The sequence below is a fragment of the Daldinia decipiens genome, assembly GCF_022478715.1.
Source record: "Daldinia decipiens strain CBS 113046 unplaced genomic scaffold F4813scaffold_35, whole genome shotgun sequence".
NCBI classification, from domain to species: Eukaryota; Fungi; Ascomycota; class Sordariomycetes; order Xylariales; family Hypoxylaceae; genus Daldinia; species Daldinia decipiens.
The window spans coordinates 134,339-157,669 of record NW_026054578.1 but is presented as its reverse complement, the minus strand read 5'-3'; the positions used below and the strand labels follow the sequence as shown (position 1 = coordinate 157,669).

The 23,331-nt window shown below is 44.3% G+C and overlaps 3 protein-coding genes across 3 annotated transcripts; 1 reads left to right on the top strand and 2 right to left on the bottom strand.

Annotated features, from left to right (window-relative positions):
• The first annotated feature begins 26 nt into the window (after positions 1–26).
• Positions 27–1,968, top strand: F4813DRAFT_199798 (MADS box protein). Its single transcript, XM_049239537.1, has 3 exons — positions 27–639; positions 768–902; positions 956–1,968. Exons 1-3 carry the CDS (start codon positions 388–390, stop codon positions 1,229–1,231), a joined length of 663 nt encoding a protein of 220 aa, XP_049096636.1. The 5' UTR covers positions 27–387; the 3' UTR covers positions 1,232–1,968.
• Positions 1,969–5,279: 3,311 nt separating this feature from the next.
• On the bottom strand, positions 5,280–5,866 carry F4813DRAFT_392424 (Ctr copper transporter; the record flags this gene model as incomplete). The annotated part of the gene is made up of 2 exons (XM_049247280.1): positions 5,280–5,385; positions 5,442–5,866. 2 exons carry the CDS (start codon positions 5,864–5,866, stop codon positions 5,280–5,282), a joined length of 531 nt encoding a protein of 176 aa, XP_049096635.1.
• An 8,541-nt stretch (positions 5,867–14,407) lies between these two features.
• On the bottom strand, positions 14,408–16,286 carry F4813DRAFT_199684 (uncharacterized protein). Its single transcript, XM_049239536.1, has 2 exons — positions 14,733–16,286; positions 14,408–14,666 (listed from the first exon to the last, which is right to left on the bottom strand). Exons 1-2 carry the CDS (start codon positions 16,008–16,010, stop codon positions 14,526–14,528), a joined length of 1,419 nt encoding a protein of 472 aa, XP_049096634.1. The 5' UTR covers positions 16,011–16,286; the 3' UTR covers positions 14,408–14,525.
• Between the last annotated feature and the right edge of the window lie 7,045 nt (positions 16,287–23,331).

The window sequence follows — 23,331 nt, the reverse complement described above, 5'->3', positions numbered from 1 at the left end:
CAACCCCCCCCAAAAATAAAAACAACCAACCCGAAGCCAAACAAAGCCGCACGGCCAATCTTTTACTTTTTTTTTTTATACCTTATTTTCCCTTTTGACACATTTTTTATATTTTTATTTCCCTAAGCAGGAAGTAGTAATTAATAAATTCTACGCTTGTTCTTCGGCCCTCATCTCCCAACTTTAATCCGCCCGGTGGCCGCGCACCAGACTCGATACAGCAGGCGCCCCAACCAGGTTTCTGCGACAGAATTACAACCTACTACAACCCAGAGCCTCTCCGCTCAACGCCAGATCAAGTATAGGTCATCGGCACCACGACCAAAACAGTATCTCCACCATTTTTGCCTTTTTCGTTCGTGATACAATCGTCGTACCTCGATAAAAATGGCCGACATCACAGACCAACACGACCAAACTTCTCCCACCGAACTCGACGATTCCCACGTCGGCAATGGCAATGCCGGCCCTGCAGAGAACCGTGGCATCAAGCGCCAACGCGCTAGTATCGCGGACGACGACGATGATGATGATGAGAAGGGAAGTCGCGAGCGTCGCAAAATTGAGATAAAGTTCATTAGCGACAAGTCGCGTCGTCACATCACCTTCTCCAAGCGCAAGGCCGGAATAATGAAGAAGGTATGTTTATGCACCAGCTTCCAGTGCCTTCATCGCACATTAGTTCACCCCATCGCGTCGAACGCGTTACTTTTGAAATTGATTCCAGCCATGCCAATATTTATACTAACATCTTATTTCTTAATTAGGCATACGAGTTGTCTGTTCTGACGGGCACTCAAGTTCTGTTGCTTGTCGTATCGGAGACTGGACTTGTGTACACATTTACCACCCCCAAGCTCCAACCGCTAGTAACCAAGGCGGAAGGAAAGAATCTCATCCAGGTTCGTGTCTCGCGGCTCAGGATTCGAGTCCTAAACTGACCGATTGTATATAGGCTTGCTTGAACGCGCCCGAGCCCACCCAAGGCAATGAGAATGGTGTTGACGATTCCAATCAAGTCGAATCGCCTGAGGAGCCGCCCAACTCTCATCTGCCCCCTCAGACGAGCCGACCGGGAATGCCTTCTCATATGCCTCCGAACTACGTACCTAACGTACCCATGGACCCCCAACAAGCCATGGCGTATCAAAGTTACATGCAGCATCAGCAGCGCGGGCAGTTTGGGCTAGCACAGTCTGGTATGCCACAGCACACCTCACATCAATCGTGACGGTCGCTATAGTGGCGACAGTATTGCCTTGCACCTGATACCCCGAATTTAATGCATTCACGAGGTTCTTTTTCATTCGAGGCATTCTAAACACCTATAATTGCAAGGCTTCGGTGGTCCGGCGTTGTTGGGTCATCGTGACTTATTTCTTATTTGTTCTGCACAATGCGACCATATTATTTCCGTACCGATTTCGACCGTCTTTCGTATTATATCACTTGTCGCTGGCCAAATTTGCGATTGGTGATCCTGGGCTTCGACCCGAATTTTCAGTATCCATTAATTCTTGCTTCATATTCCACGGAATAAACTGAGGCCCAGCTTTGCTAAGCTTAGGGACCTGGTTTCTCATCCTCTCCCGATCTTCAGTTTTCTAAATGGTAGTAAGCTTTATAGCAATGACGGTAGCCCTTACACCGTCTATAACTAGCCATTAGGAGATTTGTTTCGGCCACTATTCCGAAATTGTCTACACTACCTTCGACACTAACTTGCCACTAAAAGTTGAAAGAGTGGTCCTTGTCGACATGTACCTCGTCGGTCCACATTGGTTCTACCGGTCGCCTCTTCTACGACCGCATACGTTTAGGGTCGCTTTCCTACCTGCCTGGGCATAGGAGTGTAGGGGATGGCAATCACGTTAAGATAATATACGATGGGATCAAGGGTTGTCGAAAGAATCTCGATGGATACTTCGCCTTCTAAGTCTGCGTGGCCACTACTAATTCTTGAATTGGATCGACCGTCCTTATGTTTGACAAGGAAACGGCGACAATGATTTACGAATCATGGCTGACGAATATATGAACGAAACTGATCGATTGGAACCGACTTTGCTGTTAATTGACTGAGGCGGGCATTTTTCGTAAACCAAGACTTTGCTGCTGCTACGATCCACATTATCATCTAAAAGCCTTTGACGACCAGAAACTCATGTGGCAAGGGGTGGTAATCATTCTTTAACGCAGTTATAAGTTTCCGTCCTCATCATGAGTACTCGATTGAGGATAGAATTCACGTTTCTGGCGTTTTCAATGCCCTGGCATCAGCATAGTTTTAGGTACATGTCTCGGGTTTCAATCCGATCGTTTCTATCCATCTAAAGTCATTTTCTCCAGGCATTAGGCCGTGATGAGCTGGATGAAAGGTGAGACGCTCTACACCGGAGGAGGAGGAGGGGCGTTTGTATGATAGGAATCATTCCACAGGCAGGCACTGTCCTCCCGTAGATCCCCAAGATCTTGGCGTCTGGCAATTGATATTTCAGTTGAGAATTGCTCCATATCGAAGTTAAATTCCTCAAAGCTCTCTAACGTTGTGGACTTTGTTGATTTAATGTGAGTGATTTGTCTAGTAGTTGTCCAGTGCGAAGAATTTCACAGCAGCTTCGGTCTATTTTCCGCGATGGTCAAGAGCTGAACCTGGCCATTGATTTTATGTAGTAATCTGTAAAACAGAGGTTTAGTAAACATGTAGTTTGCAGTACGCATCCTTGAACTATAGGTGTTACTAGCGCACCTTTAGAAAACGGTATGTGCCATACACGTGTTGCGTCCAACATGTCACGCTCGGAAGTAATTGGTTTTAAACATACCAGTCTTTCGTATCAAGATCTTGTCTTCATAGCCAGTGTTTGTATGCGTCAAGCCATGGTGTGTATATATAAGTAATTGTAGTTGGCAGGGGAGCTTCTAGACGGGGTGCTGTCTCCTGTTTCTTTATTTATTTTAGGCGTCTTAGGGTTAAGTCTTCAGTGTCAATGTATTTCTCGGCAGCGGTAGACATGAGTTTGCTTTAAGCAGTATTGTGTACACGTAGACAAGATTCTTATGCAAGCGGATTTGCTGTAAACTGGTGGGTGTGTGAAAGAGTTGTTCAAGTTCGTTTTTGTGTTACTGCGGTGAATTGCTCGGATCTATGTAGATGGTCTGGCGAGTTGTGGGCTGGTTACTCTCTTAACTGAGTCTCTCTTGTCATCACAGTTTGGTTTGCCCCTTTTTCAAAGTCGTTCGCCATATAGTATGTAACTCACACTGCTTAAGATGTAGAAAGGATTATTGTTATCTCATAAGGCTCTAATTTTTTGAGGCTCATTTTGTAAGGTAACTTATACAATGGAATATTCTCAGTGATTGCTGTGATTCTTTGTCTATTTCGATCGGATTTGTGCTGTCTGCATCAGTCGATTGCAAACAGACTATCTAAATCACTAAGTGTTCCTTAACTAATAGCTCCTATGAAATATACCTCTTATATGTATATGTATTAGACTTACTATGTTAACTATAAAGATAAGGCCTTGGCCTGAAGAACTTATAATAGTATTTATCCCTATCTTGCTAATATGAGCAAAACATCTTAACTTTTAGCCCCTTTGGCTTTATTAGGAAAGTTTCGTCTTGTGTAAATTTATTTATTAGTATATCCATATCCGCCACCCTTAGAACCCCCCTATCTTGTATTCATATACTTCCCCATCCATCCATGTGATGGGAGACTGGATATATCACTCGACTTCTCATGACTATTCATATCCTCAGGAAATATATGGGGATAATGAAAAGTACCTACTTCAATGATCGTCAAGGCCCTTTGGGGAGATATTCAAGTCTTGACTAATTTTATTAGCAACACAGATAGGCTTCAGTTGTGTGCCATTACCATTCTCTTATTTCGCCTTTCTAGCCTATGGTGGGCTAGTTTGCACTTCTAAGTACCCATAGGCATATCCTACTCCCTCGTGGCAATTGCAGTCTTATTCCTAAGCTAACGAGAGCCTATCATTCTTCTCTATCTGCCATAATACACCGTTTCCATTGAGCTTTAAGGATATTGCCATAGCTTAATTGTTAGACCTCTGTCAAATACAATAACTGACGGTGTCCTGAATATTGGATAAAAGGATGGAAGTCTGGGTATCGTGATGAAGGTTTCCTCGTAAATCTTTTCGGAGTTGCCGGCAATGCCTTTGTGCATATAATCTCTAGGTAGGCAAGATCTTCAACTCATATTATTCCAAATATTCTTTGGAAGTAATTCACAAGTGTAAATACGGATTTGGGAGCCCAACTGGTTTTTTTCTCCTGAAAGCTCATTAGGGATATATCCCGTGTGATACGCAAGGCTACAATATATCAATTATATACCATTATGATTCAAATTTCGAAACCTACTACAAAGTATTGTCCTCAAAATATTCCTATCCTATTGTTCTTATAAAAGTTTAACCCCTACTTCGAAACCTTTGAGGTAAACCCCGTAGGTTAGCTTTTGCAATTGCGTAGAAAAAAAAAGTTGCAGGTATGCGTAAAGTTGGGTGATGATAATAAGGCTCGTCCATAGATCTAGACTAGAGTATATCTTACTATTTTAAGGATGGCAAGGTTGGCGATGGAGCGCATAGTGACATGCAGTGAACTCGAAGCACGTGAAGCGGAGATCTGAGTCTGGACCCAAGCCCAGATCTCTGGCCTTAGAACTGGACCGACCGGCAATAAGGGTCCCCAGAATAGGTCAAGCAAAGCTGATGATTTGTGGAAAATACGTGGGGTGGGCGACAGGGGTATTTTACACTACCTAGGTACCTATGTATTAGATGAGCAGATTTGAGAAGGTTTCTTACCCCCACTGGTCGTGGAGTGAATACATATACAACATACACTATATGTAATAGCTCCTTGTTTCCATAGCTCTGGACTGGTTTAGCTTCAATTAATAATCATATTGATAGGATTCTTGCGAAATTGATGCAGCTTCTGAATATCTAAACTGTCTCGTTTGAGTAGCAAATACCTCAGCTTGCATGTTTGCTTACTGCCCCCCCTAACGCCATGCTCAAATCGCAGTGATGATAATAAAGTGCCCCTCCCTTTGCCTTATAGGCTGATATCTACTAGCCTGGAACCAAATGCATGCCGTCCCTTATAAACTCGCAAACACCACCGGAATCATGCTCGTGCCGTCGTATCATATATTGGAAAATTAATGTGCGCCGTCTTGGCGACTTAAAAACCGGCAATGCTTCCCTTTCCTTCCGCAATGATGCGTTTCAGTGTTCTGAGCTGTAGAATCGGCCGACAAGCAGGCTGCCTAGGAATGTGCCACCGAGGATTGCAATGAAGTATCCGACGTTCATCGTCATGACTGCCAACATGCTGTGTGTCTTTGTTAGTCATAGCTATAATTGCTGATTGGTATGGTTTGAACTTACAGAAGATAGCTGACACCGGCAATGCAAGTATCTAGCACCGCTCGCATAGGATCGACTGACATTCTCCAAGGACGAAGGTGAAGCTGTTTCTTCTGTACAACCATAACATCCTCTTCGACGCCATTTTCCGTCAGTGTCATCTTCTTGCTGAAGCTGTCAGTTGACACCTGCTCTGCGACAGGGAGCTTTCCCTGCACAACAACGTATCTTCGCTTCATCTCAGCATCCAACCATCGCTCCTCTGCTAGTGCCTTGCCTGCAAGTAGTAGTCGAAACGCTATGCCAAGAATGAGTAAGAATATGATGGTTCCAGCATAGGCGCCGCTCGTGCGTGGTGTCCAGGATTCTGAGTAGAGAGACGTAGTGATGCTGTTCTGAAAGACCATATGCATCATAGATGAGTGCGACATATCCATGTCACTCATGTTCATTGTCATATGTTGATCGTCGCGTGGGGACAACATTCCAGTTGATCTATTTTGTAGTTAAGATTGGGGAGATTAAGTTGAAAGGAAACTGAGGTATCGTTGTTGGGTAAGATTGTTCACAGAGCCGCGAAATACCTGTCGCGTTGGATCGGGATGTTGACTGCCTGGGGAGGAGGGTTTCAATTCGCGAAATATTCCAGTTCGTCTCGGCTACAGCAACCAGACCAGTGTCGGGGATATTCTTTTGGGTATGAATGATCGAACCTTTGCGACGAAACTCGGGCGCGTTGCTCATGAATTGCACATGATACTCGTAGAATTAGTTAGACGGGGTGAGTAGAACTTGAATTTAGATCCTTGAGTGTTATACTGGTAGCAAACGATTTGAGAGAACAGGCCGAAAGTCTAACCTGCAATGCCCCACAAATAAAATGTTGACCCTTGAATTACAGACTAAAAGAAAGAAGGGAAGGAAGGAAGAACTATCAGAGAGGCGAAGGCGGAATTGTGTTGCTTTTCTTTCTTTCTCGTAGAGGGATGGAAAGGGATGGGAAGGTACGGCAGTAAAGTTAATAGTTAAGTACCACAAACTTTTGCCAGGGTAGTTTCATCACGTAGTACATCCAAGTACATCTGTTACATATGCACACCTTACGGCCTTAAAGGACTGCCATGTACCTAAAGTACCGATAATTTCAAGGCAGGAGAGCATAACAAACGCGGCCGTACCTATGCCAATTCCATTGCCTTAGGAAACAAAGATATGTGAAATTTAATACCCATTATCCAAATATAACGTACCTACCTATGTAGTACGATACTACATGTAGTACATGTATCTTATAATCTCCTGTTTCCATCAGCGCTTATATGCTCAAAAGACCTCATTGTGGTTGCCATCTAACCGTTTGGGTGCCAAGCCGGATTAAGTAGAGGCAAGTATAATCTATGCACGCTAATTGGGCTGTTTTGGTTTAGATCTTGCACCCTTGTTACCCCACGTTTCATTTGAGATCTGGCCGATACGTCTTGGTATAAGTTGCTTCGTGAACCTCTTCGTCGCTTATCAAATACCCAGCACCTATTCGAGGGGTTGTTAAATATAATATTTATAATATTCATCACCTATTTTCGTCACTTCTCACATTGTACTTATCCTCAACTGTGGACCTTTTCCTATTGATCTGATGAGCAATAGCTTGCAGTCTTAAATTCCGCTGGAGCTATTGGCCAGTGTCAACCTCTTTGGGTTGCTTATCATAACTGGCTCCTTTAAAAGTAACCATGTGTAGCATGTTACAATGTGGCAGACCTCGTGTGCCGTTGCGGCCGTATACGCGTTTTATGAAGCGGTGGTTTGTGGATGTGAGCAGTAGATGGAACCACAACTTCGTTGAAATAGGAGGAACTATGAAGCTATCTAAGACTGGATCACTGATATAGATAGGAGTTCTGTGCCTAAGTAGGAAGTTGGAGGTCTATAGGCTATAAGGTAAGGCTAAGCGCCAAAGGTGTATAGCTTCCTAGGATATATATTATCTCCATGTTGACCTCCACAAGTTCTTGCTAGAAGCGCTGAAGTGTTGGCTCTCGAAGAATGGGCCGCAGTTTTTTTATGGTGCAATAATATATATTGATGTTTAAGAACGTATATTGATAATCGTTCAGAGTTTGTAAGGCTCGGGGTGAATGCTCTATGTTGTAGGCATTGGATTTTGCTATGATCTTATATGCCTTGAAGGTAATCATAGTATAACGAAACGGGTGATGGCATTAAACCGCTAGATTACGCTTGAAAGATAAAAGCTGGCATGAGCTAAGCCTTCTATGCTTTCGTTGTATACCTCCCAGTAGGATGTCAATATACAGCCGAATTTTTCAACGCCTTTCTCTATTCCCTCAGATAGAAAGCTGATATGGAATTAAGAATTTCAAAGACCAGGAAGAAAATTGTGGAATGCATACACCTATTTATGGACAACGGTCTTGGATTTCTCAGGGTTTACTCTTGATATAGAAATGCTAATGATCTTAGTCCTTGCCTCGCATCGTAATTGCGAGTGAAGCCCTTATGCTATGGATCCCCCTTTCAGCACATCTCCGTTATTAATATTATATATTATACTATTATAATATACTGTACTTGGTAGCTGACAGTGGTGCAAATTTTATATTAACGACTATTAGAGTGTACTGCTTGTAGGTACAACCTTGGCCCCCCTTTCCCCTCTTTTAGTTTAAGGATTTAGAAATGAGTAACTAAAGGATATTTAAAGACTGTTGTAATTGTTATTGTAGTTTCACATAGAAGAGGAGTTCTTTATTCAAGTAATCATGCTAGTTCCGAGTAGATTATGGTAAGCAATATAGATAAGTGAATAAATTGTTACGTTGCCATATTAGCTAGAACTTTCACTTAATTCTTGGGGGATTGACTATAATTAGAGTTAAACTGAAGGAATAATAAATAGGAGAGGAAAGTAAATGAAATCTGAAAAGTCTAGAAGTGGCTTTATCTTTACCTAGGCATTTAACTGACTACTGGTAGGTTAGGGGGTTTGTATTCTCACTTTTTGTGTTCCTTACGATGAATTATGTATAAACACTCCCGCGAAGGCCGGTTGGATTTTAGCTTTGAAGCACTCTTAATACATTCTTCCTAGATAGGGTTGCCATTTAATAGTATTAGGCTAATGACTTAGAAGTTAGAGAAGCCAAGTTAATGATCTCTATAGGGGGTGGACAAATTAGGGGTACAAGAAACCCATTTCACTAAAGTTACAATTAAGGACTTGTAGTACTAAAATTTCGCGCTTTGTTAAATTTAGATTTAGGTGGAGGTGAGCGATGGAGGAGGAAGGAGAAAATGGAACTGATACTTAAGATGTTGTCACGCTTTACACATACTAGTATCGTGTACTAGTCCCTAGATTTTCTAATGAACTTAAGACCGAATTGAGTACCTAGGTAATAAATAAAAGGCTCCTATGGTGATATCTTGTACTATATTATCTAGTTTAGAAGTGCATCAGAATTCTATAATGGGTCGGATATGTTAAGTTATGGAAACTGGTTACTAGAAACGCCCCGTGCTTCGTTAAAGGGGTATTGTTAACTGGATACTGGGGTTATAGCATAATATAGATAGATATTCAAAGAGTCTAACCTAGGCTCTTTGCATATGGTTTGATAGATGTGACGTATGAGGACATGACAAAAAGATCACCTACGTTGCTTCAAGGGAATTATTCAATACTCTATCTAAGCTACAAACTCGGTGGCGATTTGGTTCTCTTAGATTGGTCAAGATACTGCTTATTTGGTAATACAACCTCGTAGCTACTAAATTAATTCGTCATTAAGTCTGGGAAGTTCATTTAACCCTAAGATATCACGAATAGGGAGACCTTGGCGGTTTGCTACACATGTCATTATCAATCATCGGTTCCTTTCTAGAGTCGTACGATCCAAATTCTCTTATGTAATTTGCTAGAAGAGCGAAGCGAGTAGCACGAGACTGCTCTGGAGAAAGTTGGAGTTGTTAGAATATGCCTGTGGCACCAACCTTTACGCGGCCGAGCCTCGGCTGTAATTATATATGCAAACCGAGCATAATGGTTCCTGGAGCAACTGTGAATCCTCGGAAGCAGTGTCAATCTTGACTAGCACGATAGGGAAGCACACGGCTCCCTTATGCGCTCTGAAACGTCGTGTTCTTTGAGGAACACTATGTTACAGGACAGTTCACGTACACAGCAGATGATGCCCAAGTGTTGGGACACCACGTCAGCCATTGGTGACAGAGTACGAAAAGGAAGTAATGGCGAAGCGGGCAAGTCAAAATGATGGTCTGGGTTACACGGGTGTTGATCCAAGTGAAAGCCACCGCAGAAATTTGCCGAGCTGCAAGCAGCCGTTCTCCCTTCCTACTTCTTTCCACCTAAACTGCAACGGGGTGATGTCCTAGCAAAGTAGGGATCATCTGATTACTCCTGTAGCCCCTGTGGGCGCGAGTTTTGTATTCCCAATCGCCCCGTCGGTCGTGTGGTAGGACAGATAAGGCACGCATTCCCATCTGTACCGCCCGTGCCGTGATCCTCTCTCGGCGATATTTCATCGGGGTCTGTCTGGTGACTTGCTGCGGGGTCCCACTAAGGCGGGTACATCAATGATAGAGCCCCAGAGACCTGCCAGGGATCAATGCTCTAGAAACTGTTCCCGCCGTGACGGAAGTGTGATCCATCGGCATCTTGCTTAGATGCCCGGGCGGATGTCTAAGTTCCTGTCTTGGTTTCTCGAGTCCTTCTCGGGAGCATGCATGCATCCATTGGATTCATCTTATCTGATATGTACGCTTGGGCTGCTTTCCCCCGCGGACGGCTCAGTGCGCAGTACCATACGCGCTTACCTACTGGTGACAGCAACTGCAAGAGGCCACAACGCGAACCCGTTCGGACATACCCGAGTGAACCGAGAGCCGGGATGTCGCCCGACGAGAACTGGACACCCGAGTCTAATTTAACGACAGCTGGAATAAAGGTCATATTCTGGTTGGTGGGAAACCGACGACGGATGGCATAGGTATGATTCTCGTCTTACTCGAATCGGATTCTACCCAGTGAGAGATTTCTCCGTGTTTGACGAATCTCAGTAGGGAGCTTCTTCTAAACTACAGCGTCCGATGCACTACATTCCCGTGGGATGGATCAGTAGCGTGGTCAGAAGATCCGATGATAGTTAAAGCTCGACCTCCTATTACACATCAGATGGAGGAGACTTCGCGATTCGCCGTTTGCCGCGGACATGGCTTCCCGAATGGGAAATATAGCTGCCGGTGAACGGTCACTAGATCGTGTCTTATTCAAAATCGGAATGATTAATCGAAAGAGAACGATCGGCCGTTTATGGCAACTATTCCCAACGGGATTAAAAGGAATAGAGCTCTGGCTTCAGCCCGCTTAGGACCCTGAAAAAGCTTGTCTTAGATCGTCTTTCACCGTAGCGCGCGGGCGGAGTCGAGAGACAAGTTATGATCCCTGTGTGGTCCCGGTCAATAGTCTCAGGCGCTAGGATGCTCATAAATATCACATGTATGCACATCTATATGCATATGAGCATTTGATATACCTACTTAGGAACCTACCTATGTACTATGGATGTATGTAGGTACCTAGGTAGTATGCATCGTGAGTGGGGGTCACATCTAAATCCGCTTTACCCAAAGCTCGCCGAGGCTTGCATATTGGGGGCAACTTAAAGTTAGGTACCTTAGGTATAGCTATTAGAGACAATGCCATTTTCATAGGTAGTTCGCTTTAATCAAATAACTATTAGACCTAATTCCACGTTGATTTGCTTCCCGGGATGTGGCTATGACCAAGAAACAGGCCTCGGCGTTGCCAATAAGATAAAAATAGGAAAAGAGGAAAAGAGGAAAAGGGGCAAAGGAGAAAAAGTAAAAGCTCACGCTACACAAACTCATTTAGTCGCCGATAACACCGAGAACCAAACAATATAGGCTATGTTTATAAGCGAGGCGCAATATTGTCTCATAAACTACAGACTTAGGCATATATCAAAAAAATAAGGGGGCGAGTTAAGCTTGTGGTTGTAACTTGTCTTGCGAAACTACTAACTATAGCTTACGAAACATACCTACCTATCTATGATCGAAGGGGAATAAGGGGAATAAGGGGGTTAAGGCGTTATTGTTACAGTCCTGATTGAAGCTTCTGTGCAACGAAACCCTTGTTGAGATCTGGTTCTTAGAATATCGAGAGTTTGCATTTCTGAGAGCTGACAGTACCTACCTAACGTATATGCGATGCTATGCAAATGATAAGTTATAAAATTCTGCCCTGATCTTCATGTCTTTTTATGACCTAGATCCTGGAAGGAAGTGAAGCTAGCTGTATAGCTCATGTTTCTGTTGTTAGGGTTTACTGTTGGGATCTAAAGCACGGAATTACCCATCCAATAGTGCCCATAATCGACTACCTAACCTAGGCCCTTTGGGGTTGCTTTTTTCAGGGCCTCGCATTCGGACTTTTGTGTTCCACCAACATGAAAAAAAACAGTGTTAGCCAAGACAGACTGGGAGACATGTCCATGTATTCCAGGTAATTTGAATGAGTGACGAACAAGTGGATCCGTTTAATAGTTGGAATGGAAATCGTCATAAGGGGCATATGGATGTCCTTGCGCCCAGTGGTTACTAAGGGGGAATGATAAAGTAGGGAACAGTCGTAGAGCCTTACTTACATACTATGAATCGTATCAGTGTGAGAGTAAGAATAGCCGCAGTAAATATACCTACGTAGGTCCACGAACGTTTGGAAAATACGTAAAAAGCGCAGTACATGCGGTATAAGACAGGGGATCAGCTCCTACTGGCTCGAGACAGCGTCAGTGTCTTCAGCCTCGCCATGTGGGAACCACACGGTTAACACAATCTAGGCACTTCGGTCTGGGAGTGGATACAACTAGTGGTGCTGCGTAGTCGGAGCCGAATACACATGTTTACATACGTAGATACCTACCTACCTTGGGCAGGTATTAGAGCCCCAAAACCCTTACGTGCGTACTGGAGCGCTAGACTAGAAACCAGAAGGTCCTAACTTGCGTATTGTTGTCTCTGCTAGCGAAGCAGGCGGCCCAATTCCCACCTCTTAAACGCGCGGGATCGTTGTCTCGCCATGGAGCCAGAGCGGGAATGGCTGACTGGCTAGCTGGCCCTGCAAGCTAGTCTGTTAGGTCGGCTCAAAGCCACGATAAATGAACCCTTGAGAAACACGGCCTGCTAGTGCATATTTATCTGCATTTACATATGGCGCGGAATGTGTAGGACGGCCGCCACTATCTAAGATGCAATGCATTACTTGGCCGACGGAAGATCGAGATTCAAGGGTTCTAATGGCTTAGACCGGGGGGGTGTCTCGAATATGCTCTTTTGGACCATTCCTCTTGTATGGTCTCAGTCTTTCTTGGCTATGGCTTCTGTACCCGCCGCTTAGCTGTAGTCAGACATAATAAAACGTCTCGGGTTTTGAAGGCCCAAGTCTCGTGTGAAAGTGAGCACGAGGACCATGTGGTGAATTTGCCCAGGCTAGGGATCAGCATTACCACTCGTATAAGCAACTAAGTCCATACATGCACATTCCGTGCTCCATTCGTGTTTTCCAATGCTGACCGGTTAAATCTCACGTCTGAGAAAGAGTGAATAACCGACCCTATAGGCTAACCGTAGAGCACTAGAATTTAGCTTGAATTTAACAGCTTGTATTTAAGGTGTGGCTTTTATTAGTTCTCTTCGGCTTCGAAGGGGTCAAGCTACTGATATCGTCATCTTCTAATCTATTTTCATGAATAGACGTAACGTGTTCTTACTAAAAGTATAGAAGACAATTATATATATTAAGAGAGACATATAGATATATATTTATTCTGTGAAAATTTGTCATGTAGGTTACCTAGGTAAGCACAGGAAATTCTCGTGATATCGTACGCAACCTACTTGGAGATAATTCCTCCTACCTAGCCCTCCGATGTGGCCAATATTAAATTAGGTAGAGTCCCACAGATATACCGCTACCTTCACTATCTGTGCCACGTTGAATGCCATTCTGTGACTGGCTTGAGATGGGAACTGGGGCATTTTGTAAATGTCAATATCATGCGGACTGTTATTACTACATATAACGTAGCTGTGTGAAATAATTTGAGCTACATACACTAGGTATACGGGGTATCAACATACTATTGAAAGGGTCGAAGAACTGAGAACGCTTTCTTTTCGCTCAAACAAGCAACCCTGTGAAAAGAACTCGTTCGGCTAACCCTGGTCTAATTTGCCTCCTATATCATACAAGGCTTCCTCATTCAATGTACATCCGAAGGTCCATGATGACTCAACACTCGCTATTTCTGCTAGCGATGGGATGCCGCTCCTAATGAATCTCCTACGTGGGCGATGTGTCCAAATTCGAAATATATTTGTAACGGGCATTTGTCCCGCTGATGCCAAATGATGTCGTGAAAGGTGCAAGACTTCCGATCGATTCGGTTCGTAGCGGTTCGTAGCGGTTCGTAGCGATGCGTGACTGAATGTTTGCCTAGATGGGCAATGAAAGCTATAGGTAATATGCGAATCCCAAGCAACCGATGAAACAGAATATTAAGGAAAAGGAAAAAAAAACCAAGAAAGCACTCAAAGTCTATTACAATCCCTCCCTCCGCTATGAATATTGACCTGACAACTAGAACGACAGAGACTTCGTAAATAGCAAGGCAAGGTCGATATATAATATGTCTCGTCGGTTCCTAGAGGAGAATCGCAAATTCATTACCAACTCGCTTGTATGATAACAGCCGTAAACCCATATCGTGGCTGTGGTGTCTCGTAGAGCATTCTTCATGCCCATTCGCAAAATCCGTAACCGTTGACTCCGAGCCCTGCTATTTTCCGCTTGTTGCCCCCTCCATTCGTTATGTTGCTTTTATATATCATTTCGACAACAGGTGTAGGTGAAATATAACCACCACCCATGAGTGTATTATTATGCTTCTCAAACTCGAGCGTAGCATTTGCCCGCTAACATCGCTCGGAAGACAGAGTTCTCTGATAGAATATCGTGGTTACCAATGAGAATCCAGTCTCCTACAACGGCTCTTGCTTTATGCCGTATTCAGAGCCTGAATGACTATCTGCATCGCGTTTTGTATCTTCCCGCGGTGAGCTACCGCTTCCGTCGTTCGGCGGGGTCTTTCCAATTCCACATCCCTTTACCATTCTATGGCGCTGTTGGGCGTAAAAGTTAGCAGCTTATACAAACCAATTCAACTCTCAAACGCGATGATAGCCTACCTTTAGCGCATCCTTCCTAGAAAAGCTCTTCTCGCAGAAGGTGCAGGGAAACGGCTTGATTGCAAGATGAATTCGCTTGTGTCTTTTAAGATCGTGGTTTCTGTTGAACGATGTTGGACAGAGGTCGCATTTAAAGGGGCGATCTTGCGTGATAGGGTGGTGGTTGTTAGTGTAAAGATGTTGATTGACTAGATGTCCAGTTGGATGATATCCGTGTCCCATTGTGCCAATGCCGTTCATAATAGTCATCTGACCTCCAGGATTCGTCATGTTCGACATGATCGGCCCTCCCACTGTCGACCCGCCTCCCATTGTTTGAGGAAGAGTGTAAGAAGGAAGGGGCCTATATGGTGGTGCTTGCATCGGAGAATGCATTGGAGAATGTTGTTGATGTGGGCTAAGCGTCGAGGCATTTTTTGATAAGCTTCCAGTCGTTATCGAAGACGATTGTGATGAAGAAGTGTGTGTGGAAGTAAAGGATGGATAAGAAGTATGTGGGGTCGTCGACGAAGAAGGTCCTGAATAGTAACCAGAAGCTGTTGGCGGCCGCGAGTAAGCGTCTGGGGGTCCTGCAGACGTCGATGGCGCTGTAGGTTGCGACCCTTGGGGGTGGCTGTTCATCATTGGCAAGGAGGTTTGATTCGGAGCAGGTGATAGTATATTAGAATGACCTAAACTTCCTGAAATCGAGAGTTGATAAGGAGAAGAGCCGCTGTCGTAGGGAGAAGCTCCTAGAATATCCACCGTCCCGGGGGATTGTGAACCTCGATAAGCGGAATTAGGAGAATAGATCGGGCGATTGTAGTTCTGCTGCATGAGCGGAGGCTGTCCTCCGTGGCTCATCGGACTGTGCGTATAAGACTGAGTACCCGTTGCAGCCCAGAGTCTCTGTTGACTGTTGAACGGTAAACCAGCCTGGGAATGCTGAGAACTATGGTTGTTGGCGCCTGGAGAGATTGGGCTCAGGCTGTCGATGCCTGTTACTCCTGTAACGCAAGTTAGAGGGCTGTATTCGAGCATATTCGATGATCGAAGCCGGGGGATTGACGCAGTCATCTCGACAACGTCTTGTATGGGGTAAGAAGGAAAACGGAGAAGATCAAGAAGAGGTAGAGAAAGTGGTAGTATGGTTGCTAATAAATTCATGTTGCAAATATAAGTAGTTCGATTCATACTTGGTACTTGATTATCTATTGGTGTCGGAAGTGGTAGATGGAACTGAGGAAGCGTATGAGCTGCTGGTCTACGTGACGTGAAGCTCGTTGCGGCGGTTTCCATTATTCTGTTTCTGAGGAAAGGGCGAGAATAGAGAATAGAAGAGAGCGCTCTCCTGTTTACTTTCCCCCTCGTCCCAGCGTAAAGAGTAAATGGATAGATCGAGCTTTCTTCGTTTACCCAGCGACCAAAATTTATAAACCTAAGTAAGAACTAGTAAATCTTATCGCAATAGGTTGCTTGTAAGTAGCATTGAAGTTTGAAGTTAACTATACTCGTGCTAAGAGAAACCAAGGGGCACGATTTGTCGTTTAATATTTGGGGGATCTTGTATCCTAGTCGCACCGTGTTGCTGAGTCGCCAGTCGCTTGCCAACGGACCACAACCCGAACCAGCGCGATTGAAATAGTATGGGGTAAGAGAGTAGTTGTGCTAGTAGCTATGGCTTGGGGAACAGAATCCCCAGACCAAGTTGGTTGAGGCTGTCTTTGAAGGTATTGGAGAGGCTAAGGTCTGAGTTCTTGGACGAACTGCAGTAGTAATAGAAGACTCCCTTGATAGGCAGTGTAAGTACACATTTATTATAAGTTATGAGTGGAGACGTCGATCATAAGTATGGCTGCCGGGAGGCGCCTATGGAACTATATACTCTATTGGATGATTGATCGAATCCTTGCTGGGGGATGTGGGCGTCCTTGGCCGGCTAGACCGTTGAGGAGTGGCCTTTTATCAACTTTTGTTTTCTTTTTTGCGGCTGGCCAGATGGGAATATACAAATCTCTGTTTAACACCCATTGGGATCATATAGAGTTTTTGATCGCATTGCTCGATTGTTTATTCATTTCTGGAGAGAAGGGGTCCTGCTGCAGTGGGTTAAGAAGGTTGTAAGTAAAGACAAGGACTTGCTCGAACTAATCACCCCCAGACTCGATGGGCTGAGGCGCTGCCGTAGGTGCATATACCTATGCAGCTCGAAAGTGAAAAGCTCAGGTAGGGAAGAAAAAAAGGTTGGCCTGAATAGGAGCGTGGCGTTAGATTACATTAGGTATGTATGTACATCAGGTAAGTAGATGGGTGGGTAGATATGTGTGTACTCCCGTAAATTCTTAAGCTCTCTTCGGGAATGGCTCTAACCTACTGAGAAGCTGTTCAGATCAGGTCCCCGGAGCGTGTCACTACCACTTAGGTATCTTCTTGCATAGTCACATTATACATAGTAGCTTCTTTGTATTAGTTAGGGCCTACTAGTTTGGGTATGGCGGGCCGTTCTGCACGTTGAATAATCCACACGATGGAACTTTGGGTTTGGTCTACCTACAATGGTCGGTGGCTTGCTAGATCTGGGGGCGGACTGGGTAGTAGGGACACTAGCACGTGGGTCAAAGGAGCAGGCAATATGTCTACTTGAGAATACAATGAGTGCGGAGTACGGAACGAGTGCATATGCAAAATATCAGTGCCGAAATTTCTAGGATTTCAACTAGGATCTCTTGATACAAAAGGACATAGGCCCCTTGGAGGAGGTAAATCGAGTATCACGCTTATCACACTAAACCGGGGGAGGGGAGGGGGTAGAAAGAAGACATGCTTCATGTAGATAGTTGGAGCAAGTTACTAGAATAAGAAAAAAACATGCAAAGCAAAATTGTACAGTGTCTCTGTCTCTGAACGCATACCTCCTCTGGGGTGTCCCTTTACCAATTTATAAGTTACGGATGTAAGATGTCAACTTGTCAAGTCCAAGGGGGAAACACGGCTAGGCGAGCTAGGTAGGCCGTGCGTGTAAGTTGTAAATAGCGAAAGAGGCCAGAACCCTGTTCGATTTCAACTTAGCACCCGTCATCCGCCCCCTACGAGCTCCATGCACCCAAGATCCCGGGATGCTCTTAAAATGCCTGGGCTGCCATTACTACCTATATTACGATTCATTTATTGATTCTCTATTAAAAGTACATCCTGCGGCATACCTTTTGTTTTGTAGTAGCACCGCAATGCGTAGACACGTACGTATATAGTAGATAAATATATATAGTGCTTTTTTCTAGGGTGGGTTTTTTCCCTCCTTTATTTGGGCGCCTGTAGTTATTTTTTCCAATTTTGGGCCTATGGAAGGAAGTAAACTATGCACACGGAGTAGTGCTACTATCAAATGCAAAAGGGACCTAATCTTGATTTATACATGCATGTATATGTATCCTATTCTATCCTTGTACCTTCTTAACCAAGTAAATAGGAAGAAGAAATTTAAGCTTACGGGAAACGTAGCTGAATAATAAGAGAGACCTGAAAAAGCTCAGCTCCCTTAGTTGACCGGTGATGAGATTATGGGATGGAATTGGGGTTCTGATGACCGGCAGGGGTGGTAGCCCGTCCGCAATCCCTGTCCATCCTTGTGCGTGGTTGCATTTGACAAGGACTCTGATCGCTCGGCGTATGTCCGCGATTGGGTCCCGTCAAGATGCGTGGTAGCGTGGTGGGCTAGTTCGCGTGCATTTCTTTGTTCACTCTGGTATGGCCAAGTGTTGATCAAGGCTCTGAATCTCATTAACCCCCCTGCGGGACCAGATTAAGGTAGAGCTTGGGAAAAATAGGAAAGGGGAATATTTTCGGGATTATCAACATTACATGCTTATCATTACCTACATGGTAATTTTGTCTAAAAAGTGTCTCGTTATATTAGATGTGCTTACAAGTCTAAATATATCTTTATACAGAGCCTTTTCCCTCATTCCCTATGATATATACGTATATACTACCGTTCTATACTTTTCTTTAACACGTAGCTCCTACAGAAGTCTCGAAGCTCGGGGTTGGCTTTATTGCCTTGGCATGTTGGTATAGATAACGATGTTCAATTTAGGTACGCACAGAATAATAGAAGTTTTGAGGCTACAGTTACCTGGGATTTAAAATGCCACCTACGTAGTAGCATCAGGTACGGGAATAGAGTTGATCTGGCACGTCCCATCTCCCTGGGGTAGATAATAATCAAGATACATCAAATCGTGGCGGCGAACCATGATCTACCCTTAATTGGTTGGCTAGCCTGGGTACCTACCTAGGTAGTATGGATGGGCTTTTTGAAGATTGTTGGCTATTAAAAGGGGTAAAGCCCCTAACACCGAAGCATCAGTCTATGAGCAATAAGTAAGTACTAATATTCAGATCGCACGGAAGGGGAATCGAGAACATGTCGTGTATAATCTGCTTGGCTCTTCCCCAGTATCGATCGGACGGCTGCAAGTCTACCTGGCAATGCAGATGCTCCGCTGGCGTCACTGCAGTCTGCGTGGCATCAGAAATGGTGTCAATGCAAGCCACCACCTCTTTTCTAGATGCTCCCATGAAAGTGCGGGACGTATATATAGCATATATTATTCTTGACCTATGGTAGGATTGGCTTGCTGGAAAGAGCCTCATCGGCAACACATAGACTATACTATACAGTCATCATTTAAAAAACGAAAACATTATCGACTTGTCGGGGTTCGTAAAATTGGGGGGTTGAAAAAAACAATAGACAGTATCCATCTTCTAGATAGTTACATCGATTGAGCCTGTACCTATCAACTGATCATCAAGGTATTTCCTAGGTTCAATCATTTTGGACATCAATAAATGCTTGCGTATGCCGTCTCTACAGGGGCATTCCCTGGACCTCAGCAGACTATGTTGCACAGTTGCACAGTTGCACCCCGTTGTTAGAGTTGAGTTGCTGTACCGTGTGCGATATTAAGCTTAGCATTAGGTACGCATACAGCATTGTACATATAATATTTACATACCTATCCATCTACGTACATAGAAAATACATTGGAGCGCGGGAACCAGCCATCCTGGCCATCCTGTTAGTTGCCTTTGGTTGAGGAAAACCCCGCAATGCTCAATCCAGAATCCAACGTCTAAAGTCTAAGGGCTAGGTGCCCGAGTTTACGAGGGATATTGTCTTGGGGACCTTTTTTCGAAAGAGGAAGTTCGTCCGTGCGGCGTTTTTTAAGCGTTTTGATTCGGTGCATCCCCGAAATAAGTGGAATTAGCCACGTGCTTTTCTAAGTCCCCACTTTCATCTTTTTCTCGAAATACGTACCTATCTTTATAGAAGCCTAGGTTCAAATCCCACACGTTTTCTCCCTTTTCCTTTTTTTTTATTTTTATTTTTATTTTTATAAAGGTCGATATTCGAGGTTTCCAGGTGCCGCTGCCGGGGAATGGCGCGCTGCGCGCGCCATTCCCCGACAGCACCATATTACCTTCAAAAACTCGGGCTATTGTGGCGCACCGCAGGGGTACCCTCATGTTAAATGATGTATCTCTCCTATAATATTGCCTACTTCGGCAACCCGTTGTACCGCAGTAAGGCATATACGCGCTTCATCAGTTACACCAAGGGGACAGATACCTACCTACTCTGGGAGACTGCCAATTTTTGCTTTTTTTTATTTTTCTTGTCTCGAGGGGTAAGTAAACCACTGGCTCTGCGTCCTAAGCTAGGTTTTTGCCCCCTCCCCCTAAACACGGCACAGGAGAACAGAAAGATGATGTGATGGATGAGATTAGACTAGGCCTTGCCTAATTTTGGGAATTTTAAACGAGAAGTACAAGAAGCGTATTCCTTGATTTTCCTCCCTTTCGACTTTCGGGGCTCACCTTACAAGCTGATCAAGTCGACAAGGCTTTACTAGGCTTAGGTACCGTATTTTAAACCACATACAGCATGCGCTCATCTTTATCTTCTAAGACACGAACTCGGAGGTTTGTATGTGCATGATCTGGATGACACGGTAATACTTGTTACGTATTCCAATTTTAGCAATTTGGTGCTCTCGTGGTATGGAGGGAAATAGCCAAATTTCCCTCGTGTATTTCCCTCGTGTTACTAGAGAGTGTCGCACTGTTTTCATAGTCGTCGAGGGCCCAACTTCGCTATGATGCTCCTAAATAAAAGCTGAAATAGAATATATGATTTCCTATTGGCCCGGGATCCCCAAGGATTGCGACCCTGTCCACCAACTAAATATGCCAATGTGCTAATGTGGGTAAGAATCGGAACCGATGCGAACGCCGAGGGTCACTCGCCCGAATGGGTTTCAAGCTTCGAGACCATTGTTAAAGGGATAGAGACAAGTAATTTCTTCTTTTCCCATAGTCAACGTTCTTTAACGAAGCATGGCAAGGCGTTTGGAATGACATCGCAGGATACGGGTAGAGCCGGTGGTGCAAACCAGCGAAATAGTAAGCCTGCGAACCTATACAGAACCTAGGTAGGTATACATATATCTTTCAGCTGCTGTTAATGCATATCATGCAAATCTCATCCGGAGCCCGATGTGCATCCGCATCATCAAGAGGTACATTTGCCCCTAGGTAACACTTATCAATAACTGCGGAGGGTATAGATGTATTACGGGATTCATCCGCTTCTAACTCTTGGGGGCAAGGAATTGTGTGTAACCCATCATCTACCAGCGTAGTAGGTCCAGATCCTATCTGATACCGCCATTTTCTTCTTCTTTTCTTTTCAAGGACCAGACTAATAAAACAAAGAATCCCGGGATGATGTACTTTAAAGCCGTGACTTATATTGCATGTATATAATGATACCAAGGAGATTAAGACTTATAGAGCTAAAGCTGAATATATTGAAGGGGAAAAAGGGGCACTTCGAATAAAATTCGCGATAATAAAAATATTATTCTCAGCCTCTTTATCGGAGTAAGCGGATGTATATATGCATATATGCATATATCCATTCACATGACCCGATCGGATCTTGACTAAAAAAACCCCCTTCAGCAGAAAACTTCAATATTTCAACGCTTTAACTACTATGTCTTTGCCTACCTACCTACCTAGGTACCTACCTCTTAGAGAGAATATTCCATATTTTACACTTCCTCAAATATTAGCGTACAAGTAAAAGCCCGCTACTTTGTTAGACATATTATAATAGTACAGACTACTCCGCGACAAACAGATCAAACAGATCGGATATATATGCTATGTAAGAGTCTAGACTCTGTCCTCTAGACTCCGTCTTCTCCATTCGGACCACGTCTGGACCTCGACCTATTCTACCGCCCATTCATCTATTTCAAGTCGTCGCGATTCAATGGCCGGTCCCGGTAGCTACCTATGGTGCATTAGCGTAAATATTGCCATATTATTTCTTCAAAACTACACTACTATGTAAACGCCGGTTTCATTGACAAGTCCAATGGTCGAAAAGAGGCAGTGCTTGTTGGGAGCAACTCTCCGGAACTAGCCACATATGAAGCCTCGACTCCGACAATGAGGACTGACTGATCAAGGGTACATTCGCGGTCACGAGCCACATCATACGACAGGAAACAGGAATATACATACGTGAGAATGCTTACAGGTTATTGCTGTTAAGGCCAAGCCAAGCCCAACAGCATTGTGTGTTACCGTTACTGTGAAATAGTGCCACGCATTACTTCCCCGAACCGGCCGCTTTCCGAATTCGGGTCATTAGCCGAGGGACTCGTAAGTCTCAATTCATCATACTAAACCATCATACTGAACATAAACCGACGAGAAACTGTAAGGCTAGACTCGTTGAAATAATGGTATAAGTGAATTGTAGCGAAATTTTTGCGCGACGACAGGATATATGTACCTGGATATAAAGACCATCAAATCCCTAGCTAGGATTCTCGCAACCTCGTAACAGCTGTATCTATCAAGCTGACAGGACCGATCACCCCTGGTTTTGGTGCTGGCCTTCTATCTCCAAATTACAGGTCTGGTGAGATTGACACTCTGATATCCTTTTATGACAATTCTCAGCTGCTCCCGGTCTTCAGCTCTTAACCTCGTTCGGAAAAGAATGCGGATCAAAGTCTACTTTTCTATCATCCTGCTGTAGGCTAATAATAGCCGGTCTTATATACCTAGTCACACGAACGGGAATTGCGTACATGGTGCCATAGCACTTGGAGGGAAGAGGGAGGCTTGACTACCCTGTTCGAGTTTCCCATCTGAATAAGCGGAAATATGCATTCTTTGGCTCTCTGCTGAGTTCACTAATACCGAAGACAGAATAAGCGTTGTGTATCCGTGTATCCGTGTATCCATCCACGGCTCTGGGTCAATTTGGCTGGCACACCGCATGAGCCACAGACTTATCCTGGACAAATAATTGAGCCTCATTGTAGGTGATTCGCCTATCTGTCAGAACGGTTTGGCTGCTTATGGCTTCGGCAAGGTTCCGAAAAGTTGAAGATCTAAAGTCTCCACCTCGAATCGATGTAAACCAACCCACAGACACCCATGAAGATGGGGGAGGGAAAAGGGGGAATCTTCCTATTTCGTTAGCAACGTAAATAATAATTCGATTAATATATATGCGAGAACTAATCTAGTG